The sequence below is a fragment of the Saccoglossus kowalevskii genome, chromosome 8, assembly GCF_978046115.1.
Source record: "Saccoglossus kowalevskii chromosome 8, keSacKowa6.1, whole genome shotgun sequence".
Lineage (NCBI taxonomy): Eukaryota > Metazoa > Hemichordata > Enteropneusta > Harrimaniidae > Saccoglossus > Saccoglossus kowalevskii.
Genome location: NC_140648.1, coordinates 24531293 through 24550534, shown reverse-complemented (window position 1 = coordinate 24550534; position 19242 = coordinate 24531293). Strand labels below are relative to the sequence as shown.

At 34.3% G+C, this 19242-nt stretch overlaps 1 protein-coding gene across 3 annotated transcripts in view; it reads left to right on the top strand.

Annotated features, from left to right (window-relative positions):
* The window catches only part of LOC100373810 (uncharacterized), a 32266-nt gene extending 13602 nt beyond the window's left edge, over window positions 1–18664 (top strand). For 2 of the 3 annotated variants that reach the window (XM_002734589.4, XM_085502397.1), the window contains exons 2-7: window positions 8558–8819; window positions 9610–9666; window positions 13361–13504; window positions 13706–13825; window positions 16672–16807; window positions 17749–18664. In XM_002734589.4, coding sequence (XP_002734635.1) covers window positions 8574–8819; window positions 9610–9666; window positions 13361–13504; window positions 13706–13825; window positions 16672–16807; window positions 17749–18053 — 1008 coding nt within the window. In that variant the 5' untranslated portion in view covers window positions 8558–8573 and the 3' untranslated portion in view covers window positions 18054–18664. Of the gene's footprint in view, window positions 1–863; window positions 1003–8557; window positions 8820–9609; window positions 9667–13360; window positions 13505–13705; window positions 13826–16671; window positions 16808–17748 lie in introns of those variants that run through there. The other variant, XM_085502398.1, reaches the window with a different exon arrangement.
* The last annotated feature ends 578 nt before the right edge of the window (window positions 18665–19242 follow it).

Below are 19242 nucleotides of genomic sequence, written 5' to 3'. Positions count from 1 at the left end.
ATTAGTTTATTGGCAGATGTGACCGGCCTAGTTGATCATCATAATAGAGAGGTTTGTTCGAGAGGCTCGTCAACAAATACTTTCCTGACAATATTTTGAGAATGCTTCTCGAATTTAATTATAGATGTCACACGCAACGTAATATTACCGTAATTGGTATAGTACAGGTGTGATGGTTCAAATACCAAAATGGCAACAGTAACAAAAAGACTTCCCTGGCGGCGATGATAACATACGAACACGGAGTCAACAGATGAGGTTTCAACTGGTACTGGTATTATTATACTCTGCAAACATCAAGTACAATAACTCGGTAAAACTCCAAACCTCCAATAACTAGATACTTAAACTCCAATACAATTCAACGAGATCTCCGATCTGATCTCAGTGCTGAACAACTCCCCTATATATACCCACACTGTCTATAAATAGACCATTACATCAGCATACATAATGAGTCTGGAACTTACTACAAATTTCTAGAATGTTCCATTACCTATTCAACCAGTTTCTAAAAATTCCACCCAGACACAGTACGGTTCTAGACCATTCTCAGTCACACGGAAGTGGTAAACAAGTCGTATGCGACAATAGATAATTTACAGCCTTAAATTATATTCCTATGAGCTAACACATAAAAACAAAATTTATTGCCATAAAACATTTTTTCATCGGTGCTTATAAAGTGGTCCGACCCGACCCAAGTGAGTGCAGATGGCATGAGCTGAGTTGTGCACGAGAGGGGAGGGACTGTGCGTAAACATTCCAATAACTTCCTAAGTGGAATGTTCACAAAAAAAACGTTCATGGTTACAGGGCTTGTAAACTTGCTTGATACTTATTTTTTCAGCAGAAACAGAGGTGAACTAGGTCAGTTGCGAGAAGGGAAAAAGAATGGTTTTCACCCCATTGTGGATGACAAGACGAATCAAGCTATGGGTACTGCCCTAGATTAGTTTATTGGCAGATGTGACCGGACTAGTTGGTCATCATAATAGAGAGGTTTGTTCGAGAGACTCGTCAACAAATACTTTCCCGACAATATGTCGAGAATGCTTCTCGAATTCAATATTTGACGTTCTCGACAATTTTAAAAGTCAAAGTGTCTCAAAATAAATAAATTGAAAGATCCTGCAAAAAATGTTATGTTCCCTAAAAGCGTATCTCTGCATTGATTGTTGTCCGTGTTTTGTAACGTACATATAACACACATATATTCATGTATTTTTGCCGTCTGCAACTGGGTATGCCCGTGCCCTGTCTGTATGTCTGTATGTATGTATGTATGTATGTCACTTTTTTTGTTCCACCGTTATCTCAAGAACCACTAATCAAATTTTGGTGAAACTTTGTACATAGATGCTCTGGGATAATGCGCAGAGCTGATTAGATTTTGCTAAAAATCTATGAATATTAATTACCTAATTTGCATGATAATTAGCTGATTTTAGCTGTTCCAAGACTGTTCCACTGATATCTGAAGAACCACTCATTGGATTTTGATGAAACTTGGCACATGGATGCTCTGAACTAGTGCGCAGATTTGATTAGTTTTGGGTAAAAATCTATGAATATTAATTACCTAATTTGAATGATAATTAACTGATTTCAAGCTGTTAATGTTCCATGACTGGTCCACTGATATTTGAAGAACCACTCATTGGATTTTGATGAAACTTTTTTTTTTTTTTTATTATTATTTATTATATGATATTAAAACAGTACAAATACAAAATAACATAACAACGTAAAAATTAAAATGAAAAAACAAAACAATTTAGAATAACTCCATTGAATCAAACAGTGGGTCCCATGTACTTTTGAATCCATCTAGAGAATCTTTCTGTATGGACTTGGAATACTCAATATTAAAGGTTAAAATCAAATTTTTTTTCCATGCCTGTATACTTGGCTGCACCTGTTTCCATTTACACCGCATAATATACAATTTCGTAAAAAGTATCAGAAAATTTAAAAGGCAGAGATGATTTCTGTTTGAATTTAAAGGTATGCCCAAAATTATATCTTTCTGAGAAAATTTTATGTAAATATTGCCGTTTACCTCTTAATAATTTTCTACCTGTGTCCAAAGCTCAAGCACATGGGGGCATTCAAAAAACAAATGATGACATCTTTCTACAAACAGACCACAAAAAGAACATCTTTCATCCTCTACCAAATTTCTTAAATGCAAGTATCTGTTAGTTGGTGTAATTCTATGTAATAATCGAAATTGAACATTTCTCATTGATACATCGTCCGTAGTTTTATATGGCAGAATGAAAATATCTTGAAATTCTTCATTTTGCATAGAAAAGAACTCGCTCCACTTTTTTACAGCAGTAAGTGGTTTTGTTTTTAGTCCTAATTGACGAATGTAGTAACTATAAATAGTTTTAGATATTTTCGTATTGCCATTGGGAATATAACAGACATTCGTCTTGCATGTTGTCTGTTTATTTTTTTTTAGTTTTGTTTTCCAATTTTTCGGGATTGCAGCAATTAAAGATTGATATTGAAGAAACTTTGGTGTAATATTCCATTTTTGGCCAAATACATTCAATGACATAATATTTTTACTTTCATCCAATAAATCCCCAATTACATCAATTCCTTTGTGATGCCAATTCTTATACATTACAGTGTTATTTCCTACCAATATTGCTGGGTTCTACCAAAGTGGTTGATTTACAATATAATCTGCTTCTGTTTTGGTAATACAAATTTCTTCCCATACAGTAAATACATCTTTCCAAAATGGATTATCGCTCAATACTGTATGTCTAATATAACGTATTTGTTCTTCCCCCATACGCTTGAGCAAGTGATGTTTAAATTTTAGTTGACTATTAAATAGTTGTTTCCATGTATAAAAGTCATCACTGAGTAGTTTATAAATCCAGGATGATTTCATAGATTTCATAAATGATAATAAATGGGTCAATTTCAAGCCACCCTCTTTGTATTCTAAGCACATTCTTTTTCTATTAATTTTATCATAATTAGAGTTCCAAATAAAATTGTAAATTATTTTTTCCAGGTCTTTGATGATATTAGCCGGCATGTTTGGAAGAACTGTCAACAAATGAACCAGTTTTGAAATTGCTAATGTTTTTACCACTGTAACTTTTCCTATGAGTGTCAAGTGCCTCTTTTCCCATGACTTAAACAACCTTTTAATATCATTGATAGCGGGAATATAATTAAGGTCACACAGTAGATTTAGATTCACATCAAATGTGACCCCCAGTACTTGAAATGGATTGTTCGTCCAATTTAAACCTCTGTCTGTTAAAAACTTATCGAGGCAATGTAGTTTACTCTTTATCCAAATAACACTAGTTTTTTCATAATTAGGGCGAAGTCCTGAACAGATAGAGAACTTATCTAAGGTATTGAGCACTTCCCTCAGGGACCATTCAGTTCCATCTAAAAATAAAAAGGCATCATCTGCATATTGCCCAAGCAAATATTCATTTTTTAACAGGGTAATCCCTTTTACTTTTTCGTTATTTCTAAGGTAGATTGCTAAAGTTTCAATGGCAAGAATAAATAGGTATGGTGACAATGGGTCACCTTGTCTGACTCCCCTGTGAACTTGAAAAAAGTCAGTAAAATGTCCATTATTAATTACACAGCTGGTAACATTAGCATATATAGTTGATACCCATTTACGGAAAGTTGGCCCGAAATTAAAACTGATCATTGCCTTTTGAATAAAATCCCATTCTAGACTATCAAAAGCCTTTTCAAAGTCTAAGAGAAGTAACATGCCGGGAATGTTTTGTTGGTTTGCAAGAAACAGCACATCATAAATTAGTCTGGTATTATCACTGATGCTTCTGCCCTTCATAAATCCCTTTTGGTTCTCATTAATAATTGATGGTAATATTAATTTCATTCTATTTGCCAAACACGCTGAGCCAATCTTATAATCCGTGTTCAGTAAAGATATCGGACGCCAGTTTTTCAAAAAGAATCTGTTCTTGTTTGGTTTAGGCAGACAAGTTATAATGGCCTGTTTCTGTGTTGTACTTAATTCTCCCTTTTCATAAGATTCATTTAGACTCATTAAAAGGTAAGGTGAAATATCTCTCCAAAAGAATTTGTAAAATTCACTGGGGAAACCGTCTGAACCAGGTGTTTTTCCATTGACCATATTTTTCAAAGCATTGGCACATTCTTGTATTGTAAGCTTTCCCTCTAACGAATTTCTTTCCTCCGTTGATAATTTTGGTATATTTGTTTTTAGAAATGAACAATTTTGATCAGAAATATCCCCGACCGTTTGATTGGCAGATTTATACAAGTTTTTGTAAAATTGTTTCATTTCTTTCAAAATTTTTCCTTGATCTAAAATTTCAGAACCATCTTCTTTAACCAGTTTTCCAATCGTTTTATTTACATACTGTCTTTTTTCCAGTGTACAAAAATATTTAGACGGTTTCTCCCCATAAAGAGAGTCATTTACCTTTGACCTTATCATAGCGCCATTCAACACTTGAGAGCGCATTTGTTCCAGTTCGGACTGTTTATTTTCCAGTTCTATCAGTTGTTCCTTTTGAATGTTTTTATTAATTTGTTGTATTTTAAGGTCAATTTCCTGTTCCAATAAATATTGTTTTTTATTATTTTCTCGTTTCCTATGACTGGAATACATTATAGTTTTGTCTCTGATATTTAGTTTTAAAACCTCGAAAAATAACTGGCTGGAAATAGAAAACTCCTCCGTATCTGGAACTTCTGCGCTTTCATCAATTGGACTGTTATTCACCATAATCATTTACCGTTTCCTCTATAGTTTTTTTGACAATATTAATGTATTCTTTATCCTTAAGAAGGTCTACATTAAATTTCCAGTAACCCTTTCCTCGTTTTTCCCCATTCTGGTTAATAGTAACCGAAATTAAACTATGATCAGTCTTGTAGCCTGGTTTTATATCTGCATTTGTAATATTAGATGCAATGTCGGATGTGGTAAGAAAATAATCTAGTCTACTTTGTTTAGGCAGATTAATTTTTCTCCATGTAAATGCTCTATCATTTGGGTGCAGTTCTCTCCAAATATCCAAAAGAAAATATTCGTCTGCTATTTTATCAACTTTTTCTTTTGCTAATGGGTTGTTTTTCATTGAATAACTCATCGAGTCTTTTTTGTAATCTCTTACCACATTCCAATCACCACAAAATATACATGTTGGTATAGCAAAGTCATCTAAGTACGAGGTCACATTGTCAAAAAAGTCGGGTGTGTCATCATTGGGTGCATACAGATTTACTAGGCATATACGCTTTTCTTGAATGGTCAAATCAATAATGATGTAACGACCACGTGGATCTGTTATTGTTTTATTCACAGTATATTCAAAATTTTGCCTGAATAAAACTGCCACGCCTACACTGTTACTGGAGTATGCAGTAAAGAAAGACATTCCCGACCACTCACATTGCCATCTGTTTACTACTCCTTCTGAGCAATGGGTTTCTTGCAAACAATAAATATCACAGTTCTTATCACATAACCAATTAAATACATCTTTTCTTTTTTTAGTATCCATGAGACCTCGTACATTCATGCTACATATTTTATGACTAGCCATAATATATTTCCAGTTTGGGAATTACCTGATATACCACATTGTAATACTGAATGATCTTAACTACTATTATTTTGACAATAGCACGTCCTTTTCTTTGGATCCTAATTAAGTATTCAAAAGTAATGACATAACATAAACAATGGATACTCTGAATATAAACACGTACACTAATAAAATACAACAAATCTGCGCCATAGTTTTCACAACCAAAAAATATGTATAAAGACAGAACATTTAACTTCAGTAGCTAAACTGGAGAAAACTATTATTCTGCAGTGTTCAACATCGAGAATTTTTGAGCACGGCTGTCTCGCGTCTTCTTTACGTAGGTTGTTCCGAGATTTGTCCAAGCGGTGTACCATTTTCTTGATTTAACAAATTCTCTGGCATTGCGAAAGATACTGGCGTTATACTTAGTTAAGCTTTCATTAATATAAATGAACTTTGATTGAGAACTAATCCCCAAATCTTCCGTTGATTTTTGCCTCAGGTGGGTTCTCTTTGCATACACACAGCTGGCTAGGTAACACGATTTAAATTTCACAATAACAACTGGAATCCCTTGGCTTTTGTGTGAAATCGGGTGACAGGTGTCAATATCGCGTTCTAAAACTTCTACGCCAATTGATTCACAAATACTTATTATCTTTTTCATAATATAAAGATTACTGCTATCTTCTAAATAAACACCATGGAATTCCAAACAATACTTTCTGGAATATTGTTCCAAGTAATTTATTTCCATTTTCAACGTATCATTCTCTTCTCTAAAATTAACTGCCTCGGTCTCTAATCTTTCTATTCTGTCGCCTTGACCCGTGACTATTTCATCAAATTATGCTTGTAATACTTTTAGATATATCATTTATTTCTTGCTTTAATTCAGATGAGACCACATCGATTTTTTCCGAAAGCTTTGTGAAAAGCGACTCTAGTGTCATCGAACTTGCCTTTGTATTGTCTTTGTCCACACTGGTATCCGCCATCTTGCCGCGTTTCTCGTTTGGACTACACTCACTGCTTGTAGACACTGGTGTCCTATTTTGCCGACCGCTCTTCTTTCCCATTTATTGGTTCACCGTATTGAATATAATAGTATTTCGCACTGCTTTAGTTATGATTTAAATCAATCTTCTTCTCTACACTACCGAAGTTTTGTAATATTTACGGAGCTGCCATCAGACACGTCCGCTTCTCAGCCAGACATGCGCAGACTATTCTCTGATTTTGATGAAACTTGGCACATGGATGTTCTGAACCAATATGCAGGTTTGATTAGTTTTGGGTAAAAATCTATGAATATTAATTACCTAATTTGCATGATAATTAACTGATTTTAAGCTGTTCTATGACTGTTCCACTGATTTTTGAAGAACCACTCATTGGATTTCAATGAAACTTGGCACATGGATGCTCTGAACTAATGCGCAGATTTGATTAGTTTTGGGTAAAAATCTGTTAATATTATTAATTACCTAATTTACATAATAATTAATAAATTTTCGGCTTTTCCACTGATATCTCAAGTACTAATCATAACATTTCAATAAAACTTGGTACATAGATTTCATATGACACTGCACAGACCTGATAGTTTTTAGGGTAATATCAGTACATATTAATTACCTAATTTGCATAATTAATTAATTTTCAGGTTTTGATATTTTGAGTAATAATGATCACGTTTCAATGAAACTTGGTACATAGTTACTTGAGGACTGTGCAGAGACCTAATTAGTTTTGGGTAAATATTTGTGCATATTAATCACCTTATTAGCATAATTAGTTCATTTTCACCTGATATCTCAAGTACTAATCATCACATTTCAATGAGACTTGCGACATAGATGTTCTAGGACTATGCAGAGACCTGATTAATTTTGGCATAAATAATTGTGCCTATTAATTACCTAATTTGCATAATTAGTTAGTTTTTTGCTGTTCTATTGCTGTTGCACTGCTGTCCAAAAACCACTCATTGGATTTCAACGAAACTTTTCAAGAGTACCTGTCACATTTCAATGAACCTAGGACTATACACCATATTAGTTTTTGGTAAATATTTATGCTTCTTAATCACCTAATTAACACTGTATATCTCAAGTATTGATCATCACATTTGAATAAAACTTGGTACATAAATGGTCTAGGACAATAGACAGCCTGATTAATTTTGGGTTAAAATCTGTTCATATTAATTCTCTAATTAGCATAATAATTAATATTTTTTTGGTTCTAATCACATTTCAATGAAACTTGGTACATTGTGCAGACCTTATTAGTTTTACACTTAAATCTGTTCGTTACCTTATTTGCATAATTAATTTTCTGCGTTTCCATCAACATCTCAAGTTCAAGTAATTTTGAATTAATTTTTAATGTGTCTCCAATACTCTCAGCACACGGGAGTTCTTTCTAAGCTTTCTTTGATTTACGTTTCTTGCTGACAAGACACATTATGGCAAATGATGTACTGTGCAATACTTTACATAGTGTAGGTCATTCAATTAAACCACAATTATATATTTATGACGATGTGCTGTGTCATGCAAGCACGGAGCTAAACAGGAAGGTCCATGAAAACTGCTTTCAAAATATTGCGGGCCCTGTGAGCATTGAACACGATTCAATAATTAAGTCCTTTCAAATGGGATAATGCGTAATGCATGATTTTAGCTTACGGAATTAACACCTTTGATTGAAATGATAACAGCTATGTACCGAGTAAACAACTGGGCGGACTATGCAAATTACATTTTCCCATGATGCACTGGTGCAATCCCTTGGATTGTGGAGCCGCCCTTTAATGAAAGCAATATTAACTTTTTGAACCCCAGCCAACCTTTTCCACCAATATTGATTAGGATATTTAGTTAATTGGAAATTATGTCAATTTGATCCAAATCAAAGAAAGATCATACGATTAAACTGTTTTTTTTCCTTTCTTTATGTTTTAGATTGTAAAGAGGAAATATGCAGTCTGCATCGATGACACAGCAACCTGTACCAATGGTGCAACCAGTACCAATGATACAACAACCCATGTCAACTGCCCAGCAGTTTGGAATAAGGAAAGGTTTTGCCAATAAAACAATCACCAGTTTTGGCATCTCACAAATTGTATTGGGCTCATTGGCTATTATATTCTGTATTGTGACTCTAAGTGTTGATTGCCATCCTGTTTCATATGTTAGTACTGGTATTTGGACAGGAATATTTGTAAGTTGACAATATTGTAAAATTATATTTTCTGACCTCAGTTTGGTTATTTACAACTCTTTTCATGTGTAATTTATTCAAGAAGCAATAGCTGTCCCAAACTGATTTTTGGTTATTTACACTTTGATGGTTCATATATTTTTCTTTGTCTTTATATAACTTGCTGAATATCCACACGGTGTGTGGCCACAGCGCTAAAAAAGGTATTTTGCGGTTTGGGAAACGTTATTGCTATTGTGTGCATGAGACAAAAACTATGCATTTGCTAAGCAAAACACATATTTGTTTTCATAATTTACGCTGTAATCCATGTGAATGACCATATGCTATCTTTGTTGTTGCACACTGTACTTACATCTATAGTACGTGATTCATTTGACCTCTGCATTTTTGAGGTCCAGATCTCATGATTAGCATATTTTTTTCAAATTAAAATGGTGGCAGAACGATAAGTATTTAACAGTGAATTTTTCTTGTTTGAGTTTTTGGCCATTGTTTTAACCAGTAAAAGTGCCTGGATGATAAGAGTGGTAATTCTAGCTATGGTAATATCAATGTACATGTACATAATAAAATCACTGTCGATATAAATCTGGATTGTGAACTTGGAGAAATTGAATAACAGTCGGTCAGTATTTTTGAACACTATTTTTATTTGGCATTACCATCTGCTTCATATTCCTAATGTTCTCAGGCTAATGTTTAATTGCAGAATTTTAACTATAATTATGATTTCACAGAAAATGCCAATATGAGAATGGTTTTGAATATTATATTCATTTGTTTGCAGGTAATAGTGACTGGAATATTGGGATGTGTTTCTGGTTATAAGAAAAATAACTGCACAGTGAGTTGACAATTACATTTACCTTGTATTTAGGGCAGTGGATTATTAAAAGATGCAAATGTCAGTTCTTCGTTTAACATTCTACTCCCTCTTTTCCCAGCCCCTAAACGAAAGTTTTGATAGGAAACAAATTAATGAAGCAAACATTAAAAAACAATTCAGAACGTTTTTTGCATACACTCATTCAAATCCCCTCCCACTCCCTCTGGTGGTCATTTTATTTTAAAGAATGCAGTTTAAGAATCAAGTTTATACTTCTCTCATACTTACATCATATAGGACATATTCACGATCTGACCAGAAATGTACCAAAACACATATATTTGCTATTCTTGAATCAAACATATTATCTTCAAACCTGGTGCATAGTGTATCTGTTAATTAAACGTAATGGGACCATGATGCACTTCATTTTATTGTTTGGATTATGTTCAAAATGGCCAACTGGCAGTCACTTTTTTTATGCCTAAACCATTCAACTTCAAACTTGTACACGAGAGATCTTATTGCACAAACATTCATGCATTTTTGTCACCAATAAATTTAAAATGGACGACTGTATGTAAATCTATGTTTTAAATGAGTCTACATGCATGTTCAAACTTACCGTACTTCTCCTAGTATTAGCCCAGGAGCCTGAACATGTAAAATTGGGAAATTAGGGGGTGGGCTTATACTCGAGGATCACCTCAGAAAAGATAATTTTTTGGGGGGTTTAAAATTGTAACCATCTTCCCAACCACGAAAAATTTTCCAAATTTCATTTTTCGTTCACAGCGCCGGTCTCGGAGAAATATTACGTCTTTTTGATTTCCACAACACTTTTTACAATGAAGAAACATGTTCATAAAAATATACACATTTTATTACAATACGATTTACATACCGTCTGAATTTACGGTTCAAAAATGGGTAAGGTCTGTGGGAAAACAGTCGAAGGCAAGATCTTTATCTTTGTTGTGAAATGTTTTCGATACAAAGTGTTTTGCATCCTGACTTGACCTAACAGGTCGCGTCTTTTTCGTTAACCAATCAAAATGATGTGTCGTACAGACGAAGTTTTCCGATTATTGACGAAGTAATTTTTTCAACGCAATGCAGAAATGAATTACCGCGATGTTAAAATGCGATCTGATTTCGACAAAAAACAGTGATTTTTTCCCTAAAGCTGTTGATTCGCAATTTTTCGAAAGGTAAACTGAGGGTGGAGGAAGTATTTAAACTTTTCAGGATCGCCAGTCATGTTGAAGAATAGTTTGCTCGATCACATCCCATTCACAAATATCTCAATGGACACGATTATTTGGAAAAGTAAAACCTGTTCAATGACCAGGTTTCACGACTTAACAATCACACTTTTGGTGTTTCTAAAACTACTACTCAAAAGAACTATGGATTACTTCAGTATTGCAACATTGGGGTTCACCCTGAGTAAATAACAGAACAGACAATGTGTGAACCATGCTCCGTACGTTCGCCGGCCTGAAATTAATGCAAGTTTTCTCGTAAAAGCAGGAACCAAACTACCGTACCACTCACTGTTATTATGCAATGAAATACACTTTTTACATGCATATTTTAATACATGTTGTCGATGCCTGGTAAAAACACCATGGGCCTATACTCGGAGATGCCCTCAACTTGTTAAATGTCTAAAAAACAGAGGGGTGGGCTTATCCTTGGGAGGGGCTTATGCTCGGGGGAAGTACGGTAGTTATATTTCAATGTACATATAATACACACAACTTTTGGTTTATATACACTTTGGAATTGAACTTCTAATGGATCAAATACAATATCCAACTCTAAAATTACTACATCTTTAACTAATTAGTTTTGAAAAATGGTTTTTAGCATTATATTCAACTACTTTGAAATTTTAAACTGGTCGAATTTTTAGAGTAAAAATCAGTGATTACAAAAACATTAGATAGCATACATGGTGCATCATTTGTCATCCAAAAAAAAAAAAATTTTTTTTATTTTTTACTTATATTGTGCTATTCTTTATTCAAGGAGGGCCACTATATACTTTACAATGCTCTTAGAATTTTGTGCTGAATTCAGCCTAGGAAGTTAACTTTTTTGTAAGGAGCAAAATGCTCCTAAACCTAAAATTTTAGAAGCAAAATTGTTTTATGCGTAGAACAAATAAAATGTGTTATGCTAATCTTTGCGAATACAACTACAATAATGACATACTTTATTGAGAGAAACTGTTCTGTTACAAAAAGTCTTGATTTGTATCCTGGTCGAACACTGCATGTACGATGTTATCAGGCCACTCCAGTTTCACATTTGATAGTCTTGCCCGCACTGATTCATGCATCCATCTGTGAACAGAACTTGAAGGATCAAATTCGGCCATGCTAGGGCCTTCCAGACTGATATGTAATAGATCACCCACATCTTCCGTTTTGTGGCTGAATGCGAGGATGTAGGATCTGATGTCCTGGAGTTTGTTGTTGGGATTTTTTTTATGCTCAACCGGCCGAATAAAATTAGTAATTTGCTTATTCGCCATGTCTTGTTCGAGTCGAAAATGCGACAGTGTGACTTTGATTATTGATGTTTCCAACACGACTAAATTGACACTGAAAAATGCCGTCACGTTAGCCAATGACAATTATTTAATTGACAATCAAAAAGCTGCCGACAGTGTAAAACCGGCATTCATTTTAAAAAAAATGCATGCCCGTATTTTGACTAGAACAAAACAACTGCCAATAACATATTTACAATGTTACTATTTCTTTATTATGACTTTCCCAGTACATCGTAAATCATTCAAAGCCTATGGATCGTGCACGGTATCTCGTCTAGTCTGACTCGTGCAAGGCACGTTTCAGCTGCGTATAGGGCTTCAATTTTCACTCGCAAAATACGAGTAGTTTCTGAAATTTACAAGCTAAATGCGGATACTTACAAGTTTGTACTCGCATAGACGTATTTTTTAGGCGCATTTGCGAGTAGCTACTTGCAACTTCCTAGGCTGTGAATAGTCGAGTTTCAACGCCATATGGGTCAGTTTTAGTGCAAGAATGGGGGAGGTTGATTTCTAGCTCACGCAATTCATTGGCTAGTTTACCTTGTTCATGGCATTCCATAGGTCAGTTTTAGTGCAAGAATGGGGAGGGGTTGATTTCTAGCTCACGCAATTCATTGGCTAGTTTACCTGGTTCATGGCATTCCATAGGTCAGTTTTAGTGCAAGAATGGGGAGGGGTTGATTTCTAGCTCACGCAATTCATTGGCTAGTTTACCTGGTTCATGGCATTCCATAGGTCAGTTTTAGTGCAAGAATGGGGAGGGGTTGATTTCTAGCTCACGCAATTCATTGGCTAGTTTACCTGGTTCATGGCATTCCATAGGTCAGTTTTAGTGCAAGAATGGGAAGGGGTTGATTTCTAGCTCGCACAATGCATTAGCTGATTGCCCTGGTACTTGGCGTTCTTGTTCATTATCGAATGTTTATGCGGCGAAACCCCCCCCCCCCTACACAGACAAATTTGAAATGCTTTTACACTGGAGTGTGAAAGTTTCTAAGGTAATGACGGAACTCGCAATTTGTCTATTGAGTCTGTATTAATTCAGTTATTTTCACTAAGGTATTTAAGAGTTGACTTGTATCTATGTTCATGTTGTATCATTATACTCTCTCATTGCCATGCTGTCTTTTTATTCTGTGTTTGTAGATCATTGCTAACATGGTATTGTCAATCATAGCAGCTGTAATGGCTGGTGCAGCATTGCTTCCCATGTCTGCAGTTGGTGTTGCTGTCCAGGAAAGATGCTATTATTATTATTATGATTATGATACATGCAGCTCAGGACGCTATGTAAGTACTTTAGCGCTAACTTGATTTGCCTGTATTGTCAGTTTTCCCAAAAAAGAGACAAGAATCTGTACATGAAGTCTAATTGTATACTGTTAATTGCCTTTTTCCCACCATGATAGAAATGTTTATGAATTTCACATGTCAGAAGAAAATGGTTTAATTGTAGCAAATGATCATGTCCTGTTTGTCTTTTGTCTGCAGGCAAGCTGTGTTGCTTCTCATAGTATCAATTTGATCGTGTCCATCATAGTTGGCGTCATTGCAATCCTCAGTGCCTGTTTCTGTTGTCGTGCTGTCTGCTGTAAAAAAACACAAAACGCAGTAAGTTCATCACTTGTAATTTAAAGCAATTATGAAATGTAACCAAAGCAAATTAGATCAGTTAACATCACACAAGGTCATATATGAGATATGCACTCACATTATTGCTGGGAATAGATTGACCAGCTTTATTAGTCCAAGAAAATTGTTCAGTTTGAAATGTGTCTGAACCCCTCATTAGTATGTAGGAATGTACCAAGAAAATTGTTTTTCTGGAGTAAATTGTAGTGTATTTTACTTATGAAAGGTCAAAAAGTGTGTGGATGTTAACAGAATGATGTCGTTTAATCACAGTTGTGCAATAAATGATGGACTATTTTGGGCGTAGCTATAAATGTGTCACCGAAGTACTCACACATGTGCATGATTCCAATAGTTTGTGCTGTGAAGAAATTCCATTAGAAAATAAGTATTGTGTAATTTGTAGTGAGAATGTATTCAAATAGATTTATGTTTATGAATCTTGTTTCTTTTCAAAGTGTATTTATATAATAAAAATTGTTTATAGAAATGTTTTTTATACTTTTTCGATGGATTGAATTTACAAATGATGAGTTATTGTGTTATACCAGCACTTGAATTATGTGTTACGAATTTCTGATAAGTTTAGGCTTTGTGTTCTTGCGAACTGGAAGACATTTACTGGTGTATAGTGGACATCAAAAAAAGCGAACGTATTTCGAAAGTTGTGAAATCGTGGTGAAATTTCGGCATTATACAACTTGCAGTTCCCTTTTGATAGATTTTGAGTGACTGGCAGTGTTATCGAACTGTAGTATTATGTATTATGAAAATCTGCAAGCAAAGTTTTAAATTGCCATTTTCACGTCATAACGTCGTCATCTAAGTATGCACAATTGTTCGTCTCGTGTTCCCCAACGCATTTAAAAATCTCTTTTGAATTTGGGGGACTTTGTGTGACTGACCGTGGTGTTTGTAAATTTTAGTCAAACTGTAGTAGTGTGTAAATCTGCCACAACGTGAAGTTGTCATCGTCTCTTGTTCACCAACTCATTTAAATGCGTTTTTACCTCAATGAGGACTGAAAAGTTATTTCCATTTACTTCGTCTGTGATAAATCAACTGTATTAGCTTCCTTCGAACTTCCTATTGCCATCAGGATTATGTCTACTACACTCAGCAGTGTAGTGCGTATCGATCTTCTTGTATAAAACGCACCCGAACCCAGAAATCGACGGCAAATCGGGATGGTCTCGTCACGTAATTTCTTACCTTGTTCTTGACCGCAGTACGCTTGGCATCCTGCTTGGCTATGAACTTCCACATACCCATGCTTATGGGAATAGTGCATCGTGGGTAATACTGTATTGATCGAGGTGAAACAAACATAGCTGCTGATTTGGCTGTGGCCATGCATTTAGTCATTGTCAACGTTTTTTTTCAAATTCGTTGATTGTCATAGTAACATACGCTAAGTGCTAAGTACAATTAAACGTCCTGAGTTGAACAGTAGTCATTTTGGTGACCGCCGAACTCGGCCAGATTCTCACTCTGCCAGTGACCGTACTCGGCCAGCATATGTGTTAATGAGTTTGTGAATGAGTGTCGATTTCGGTGATGCATATCGAGCTTTGTTAATAAAAAAGGGTTGTCGATTTCTGTAACTCTGTATTACAGATTGCCTGAGTCATATATCACAGTAAAATATAAAAAATGCATGGGCGTCAAAGAGTGTCGATTTTTAAGGTTCAAAATAAACGAATATGATTATTTAATTTAGTTTAATTCCTTCAGTTAAAAATTGAGTTTCCAAAATAATTAATAATAACATGTACCCTCATGTATACTTCAAGTTTTCATTAAAACAAAGTCAAAGTCTTTGAAATTGCTTTTCTGTCTGTTCGCCAATCCATTGCTCCAAAACACACCTTTAAATATTTTCCCAGCATCGAGATGGCTCTGCCAACTCTTGTATATCATTAGTGTCATTAATGAAATCTACCAGTATGTATCAACCATTTAGCTTTGTAGTCGACTATTTTTGTAATTTTTGGTAAAAACCACGAGTCTGATTGCTCTGATATTATACATATAGGTACTACAGGTGAACTCTCTCAGATTTATTCTTCTCTTAAATTCTCACGGATATTTTTTAGTTTTTGTTAAAAGCGGCAAGTCTGATTGATTTGATATTATACATAAAAGTTCTACAGGTGGACCTCTGTAAGTTTGTTCATTTTTGATGATATCTCCAATTCTTTAAGTGGAATATTAATTGCTAACAGCAGAGCTACATTTTGTATCTCAGCCAAGAGGCTGCTTGTTTAGCTCCTCTGTCATCATAGAAGACAAAACAGAGCTGTTCAAATACATGTAGCTGTATCCACGCCAAAATCTGATACTACATCGGGTTAGATTCATCTCCATGTACAAATTTTGATATTAATTACCTATCATACTGCACTTTGCTAACTTTTTTAAATCCTTGTAATCACTTGGCGGGTGATTCTCTACATTTAACATTCACGCATATGCTAAATTAAAAAAAATAATTTAAAGTATGTGGGTGATAGTTATGCTGAATCTAAGTTATGTTTGATTGGTCACTTTTGTGTAGAGAACAAGTGCTTCTCATGGCAGTCATTTTTTTTTCAAATTCACTGATTTCTTATGCATGAAAATTATTAATTATGTTCCCTGTTTGTACATAGACCGTGAGTGCATCATGACCTCATATGTACATGGTGTATTTCATTTTACTCTAAATCAGATGTGCCTGCCATTTCGGTTTAAATCTTAATACATACAGTGCACTCAATTGTTACATACCCATTTTTCTGATGACTATATGTCAGCTTTAATGAATTAAACTAATTTATTTGTAGATGTATTTCGTTCCTTCTGCTCAGCCTGGTAACACAGCTCAGCAAGTCCCTATGGTCAACATGGCATCATCACAGGGGACACCAGTAGTTTATATGGTGCCATCTACAGGAATGCAAGTCATCCAACAAGCACCAGGTACAGTGAAAATTATATCATTATATATAACAAAGGTTCAGATATAAAGAAATTATAAAATTATGCTTCCATTCTAAAGATGAAGTACTGTAAAATACTTTATTTTAGCTGGAATAAATTTTTGCTGAAAAGACTTTTTGGGTGTTTTTGTTATGGAATTTATTTTTTTACTAACTTTTGACAAATTGAATTTAAAATATAGGAAAACGGGTATAATTGATGGATTTTATTTTCACTAAATTCCCCTTCAGCGAAATTAGCGAAAATTTATTTCAAGCAAAAATAAAGTATTTTACAGTATGAAGATCTTCTGGACATGAAAAATGTATGTAAATGAAATTGGTTTGATTCAGATTGTTTTCATATGCTCTTGCATATTTGGTGAGTCTGCCTTCTGCCTTATATATAGTCGCATGTCTGTTAACCTCCGATTTGGGGTTCTAGAAAACAGACCTTACTATTATTATTCACAAAAGTTTTTTGCATGTTGAGGTGCGATTTGTCCGAGGATTTTCAATTATTACACTCTTGGATTTCAATATGCAAAGTATGCCAGTTATTCCTATCATGTGATTTCAATTAGACCTGTATTGCAGACATCATGGATATGAAAGTTGCATATCATTTTTTCTTATTTATATAATTTGTGTCTCATTTGGTTATACACTCATATTCAACATAGGTCTGCCACTATACCTTGATTTAGATGTGCAAAAAAAAAAAAAACTTTTGTTTTAGGGAATTTGAGATGGAATGCATGTTTAGCTTACAGTATTGAAAAAAAATTGTTTATATTCCAGGAAAAGTATTTTTTTGCTACTTCTACAAACATAGTATAGAGTGAAACCTACCTGAGTGTGCAATCAAGGAGTTTAATTAAGAGTTGTTAGAAAAGATGCACACTTAATTAACACTTAATTGTTTTTTTGTGCGTCCAACAGGTGTACAACAGTATCAGCCTATGGTAGTTTCTGGCAATAATTATCCACAGCAGCAGCAGCAGCAACAACCGCAACCCACCATGATGATACCACAGGTACAGTTCACTCAACAAACCCAACCCCAGCCAATACCACAGGGACAGGTCAATCAACAAACCCAACCCCAGCCAATACCACAGGGACAAGAACAACAGAATATGGGAGCAGAGAAAGAAGTGGATACTTCATCTCCTCCACCGTCCTACTCTAGCACTGCAGGCAATGAATATGTTGCTGATACCCAGACATTACCTCTGGTGCAGTAAATTTGGAAAGTATGTGAAGGCAATAACTTGTTATTCAGTTTTCATGTTACTAGTACTGTAAAATACTTTTATTTTAGCTGGAATTAATTTTCGTTGAAGCGACTTTTTGGGTTGTATGTTAAAATATAGGAAAATATATTCGCTGTATTTTATTTTCACTGAATCATTCTCTCAGCAAAAATAGTGAAAATTAATTCCAAGCGAAAGTAAAAGTATTTTACAGTATATGGCACAAGACCATACAGCAAGTGATTGTCAGTTAAATATAGCTCAGTTGTTCTCAATTTATCATAAACTTAATAGCAGTGAAATTTGTACCCAAACTCATTTTCTTGAAAATTACGTTGGTGACCTACCAAATCAATATAATTACATTGCCCTGAAGTAGTTTATTGAAAAATGAATGAATTCTGGGTATTTCTATCTTAACATTTATCAGTCAATCGAGTTTTGAGAAAAACAAGGCTTTTACACCCAATGTACATCACTTATAATGCAAGAATCACATTGTAATATGACACTGATTGACTATGGTGGTGCCGCTTTATACCCACTGTAAATATAACCAAGATAAATTATATTGTTTTTGTTGGTTAAACATCTTAAATTAATGTTTGTACAAGCTGTATTATAATTACTGTTGTGATGTGTGTTATCATTTTATGCTTTTCTTTATATATTCAGATTCTTAATAATTGAACACCTTAGAACCAGCTAATTTTAAAGAGGGATATTTTGTCAAAAGTTGTCTGATGGTAAATGAGTTAACAAAAAAATTTGTATTATTTCACTAGTCTCTGGGAATTAATTAAACTTACTGTAGGATTGTTAAATTACAAAATTTAATATAGATAATACATTGTATTTTAAATTCTAGACTGGTTATTTTTGGAATATGTTCCTTATATATGTATTTTATATAAACCTGTAACCTTATAATTAACCCTTTGAATATAACAGGATTTTTTTTTTCAAGTGGCGGTTTCTTTTATGGGTAATCACAAATTTACACACTGGTGTTTCTATGTTTTTTGGACTATTTTGCATACTGAATATGTGTATCTTAAATGTTCAAGGTATATTGTTCCACCTTACTGCCTCCACATATTGTCTTGTAAGAAAGAGGTGCATGTTAGTTGCCCCGTCTTGCACGGAGATTATTCAGACAATAAAAAGGCAAAATACATTT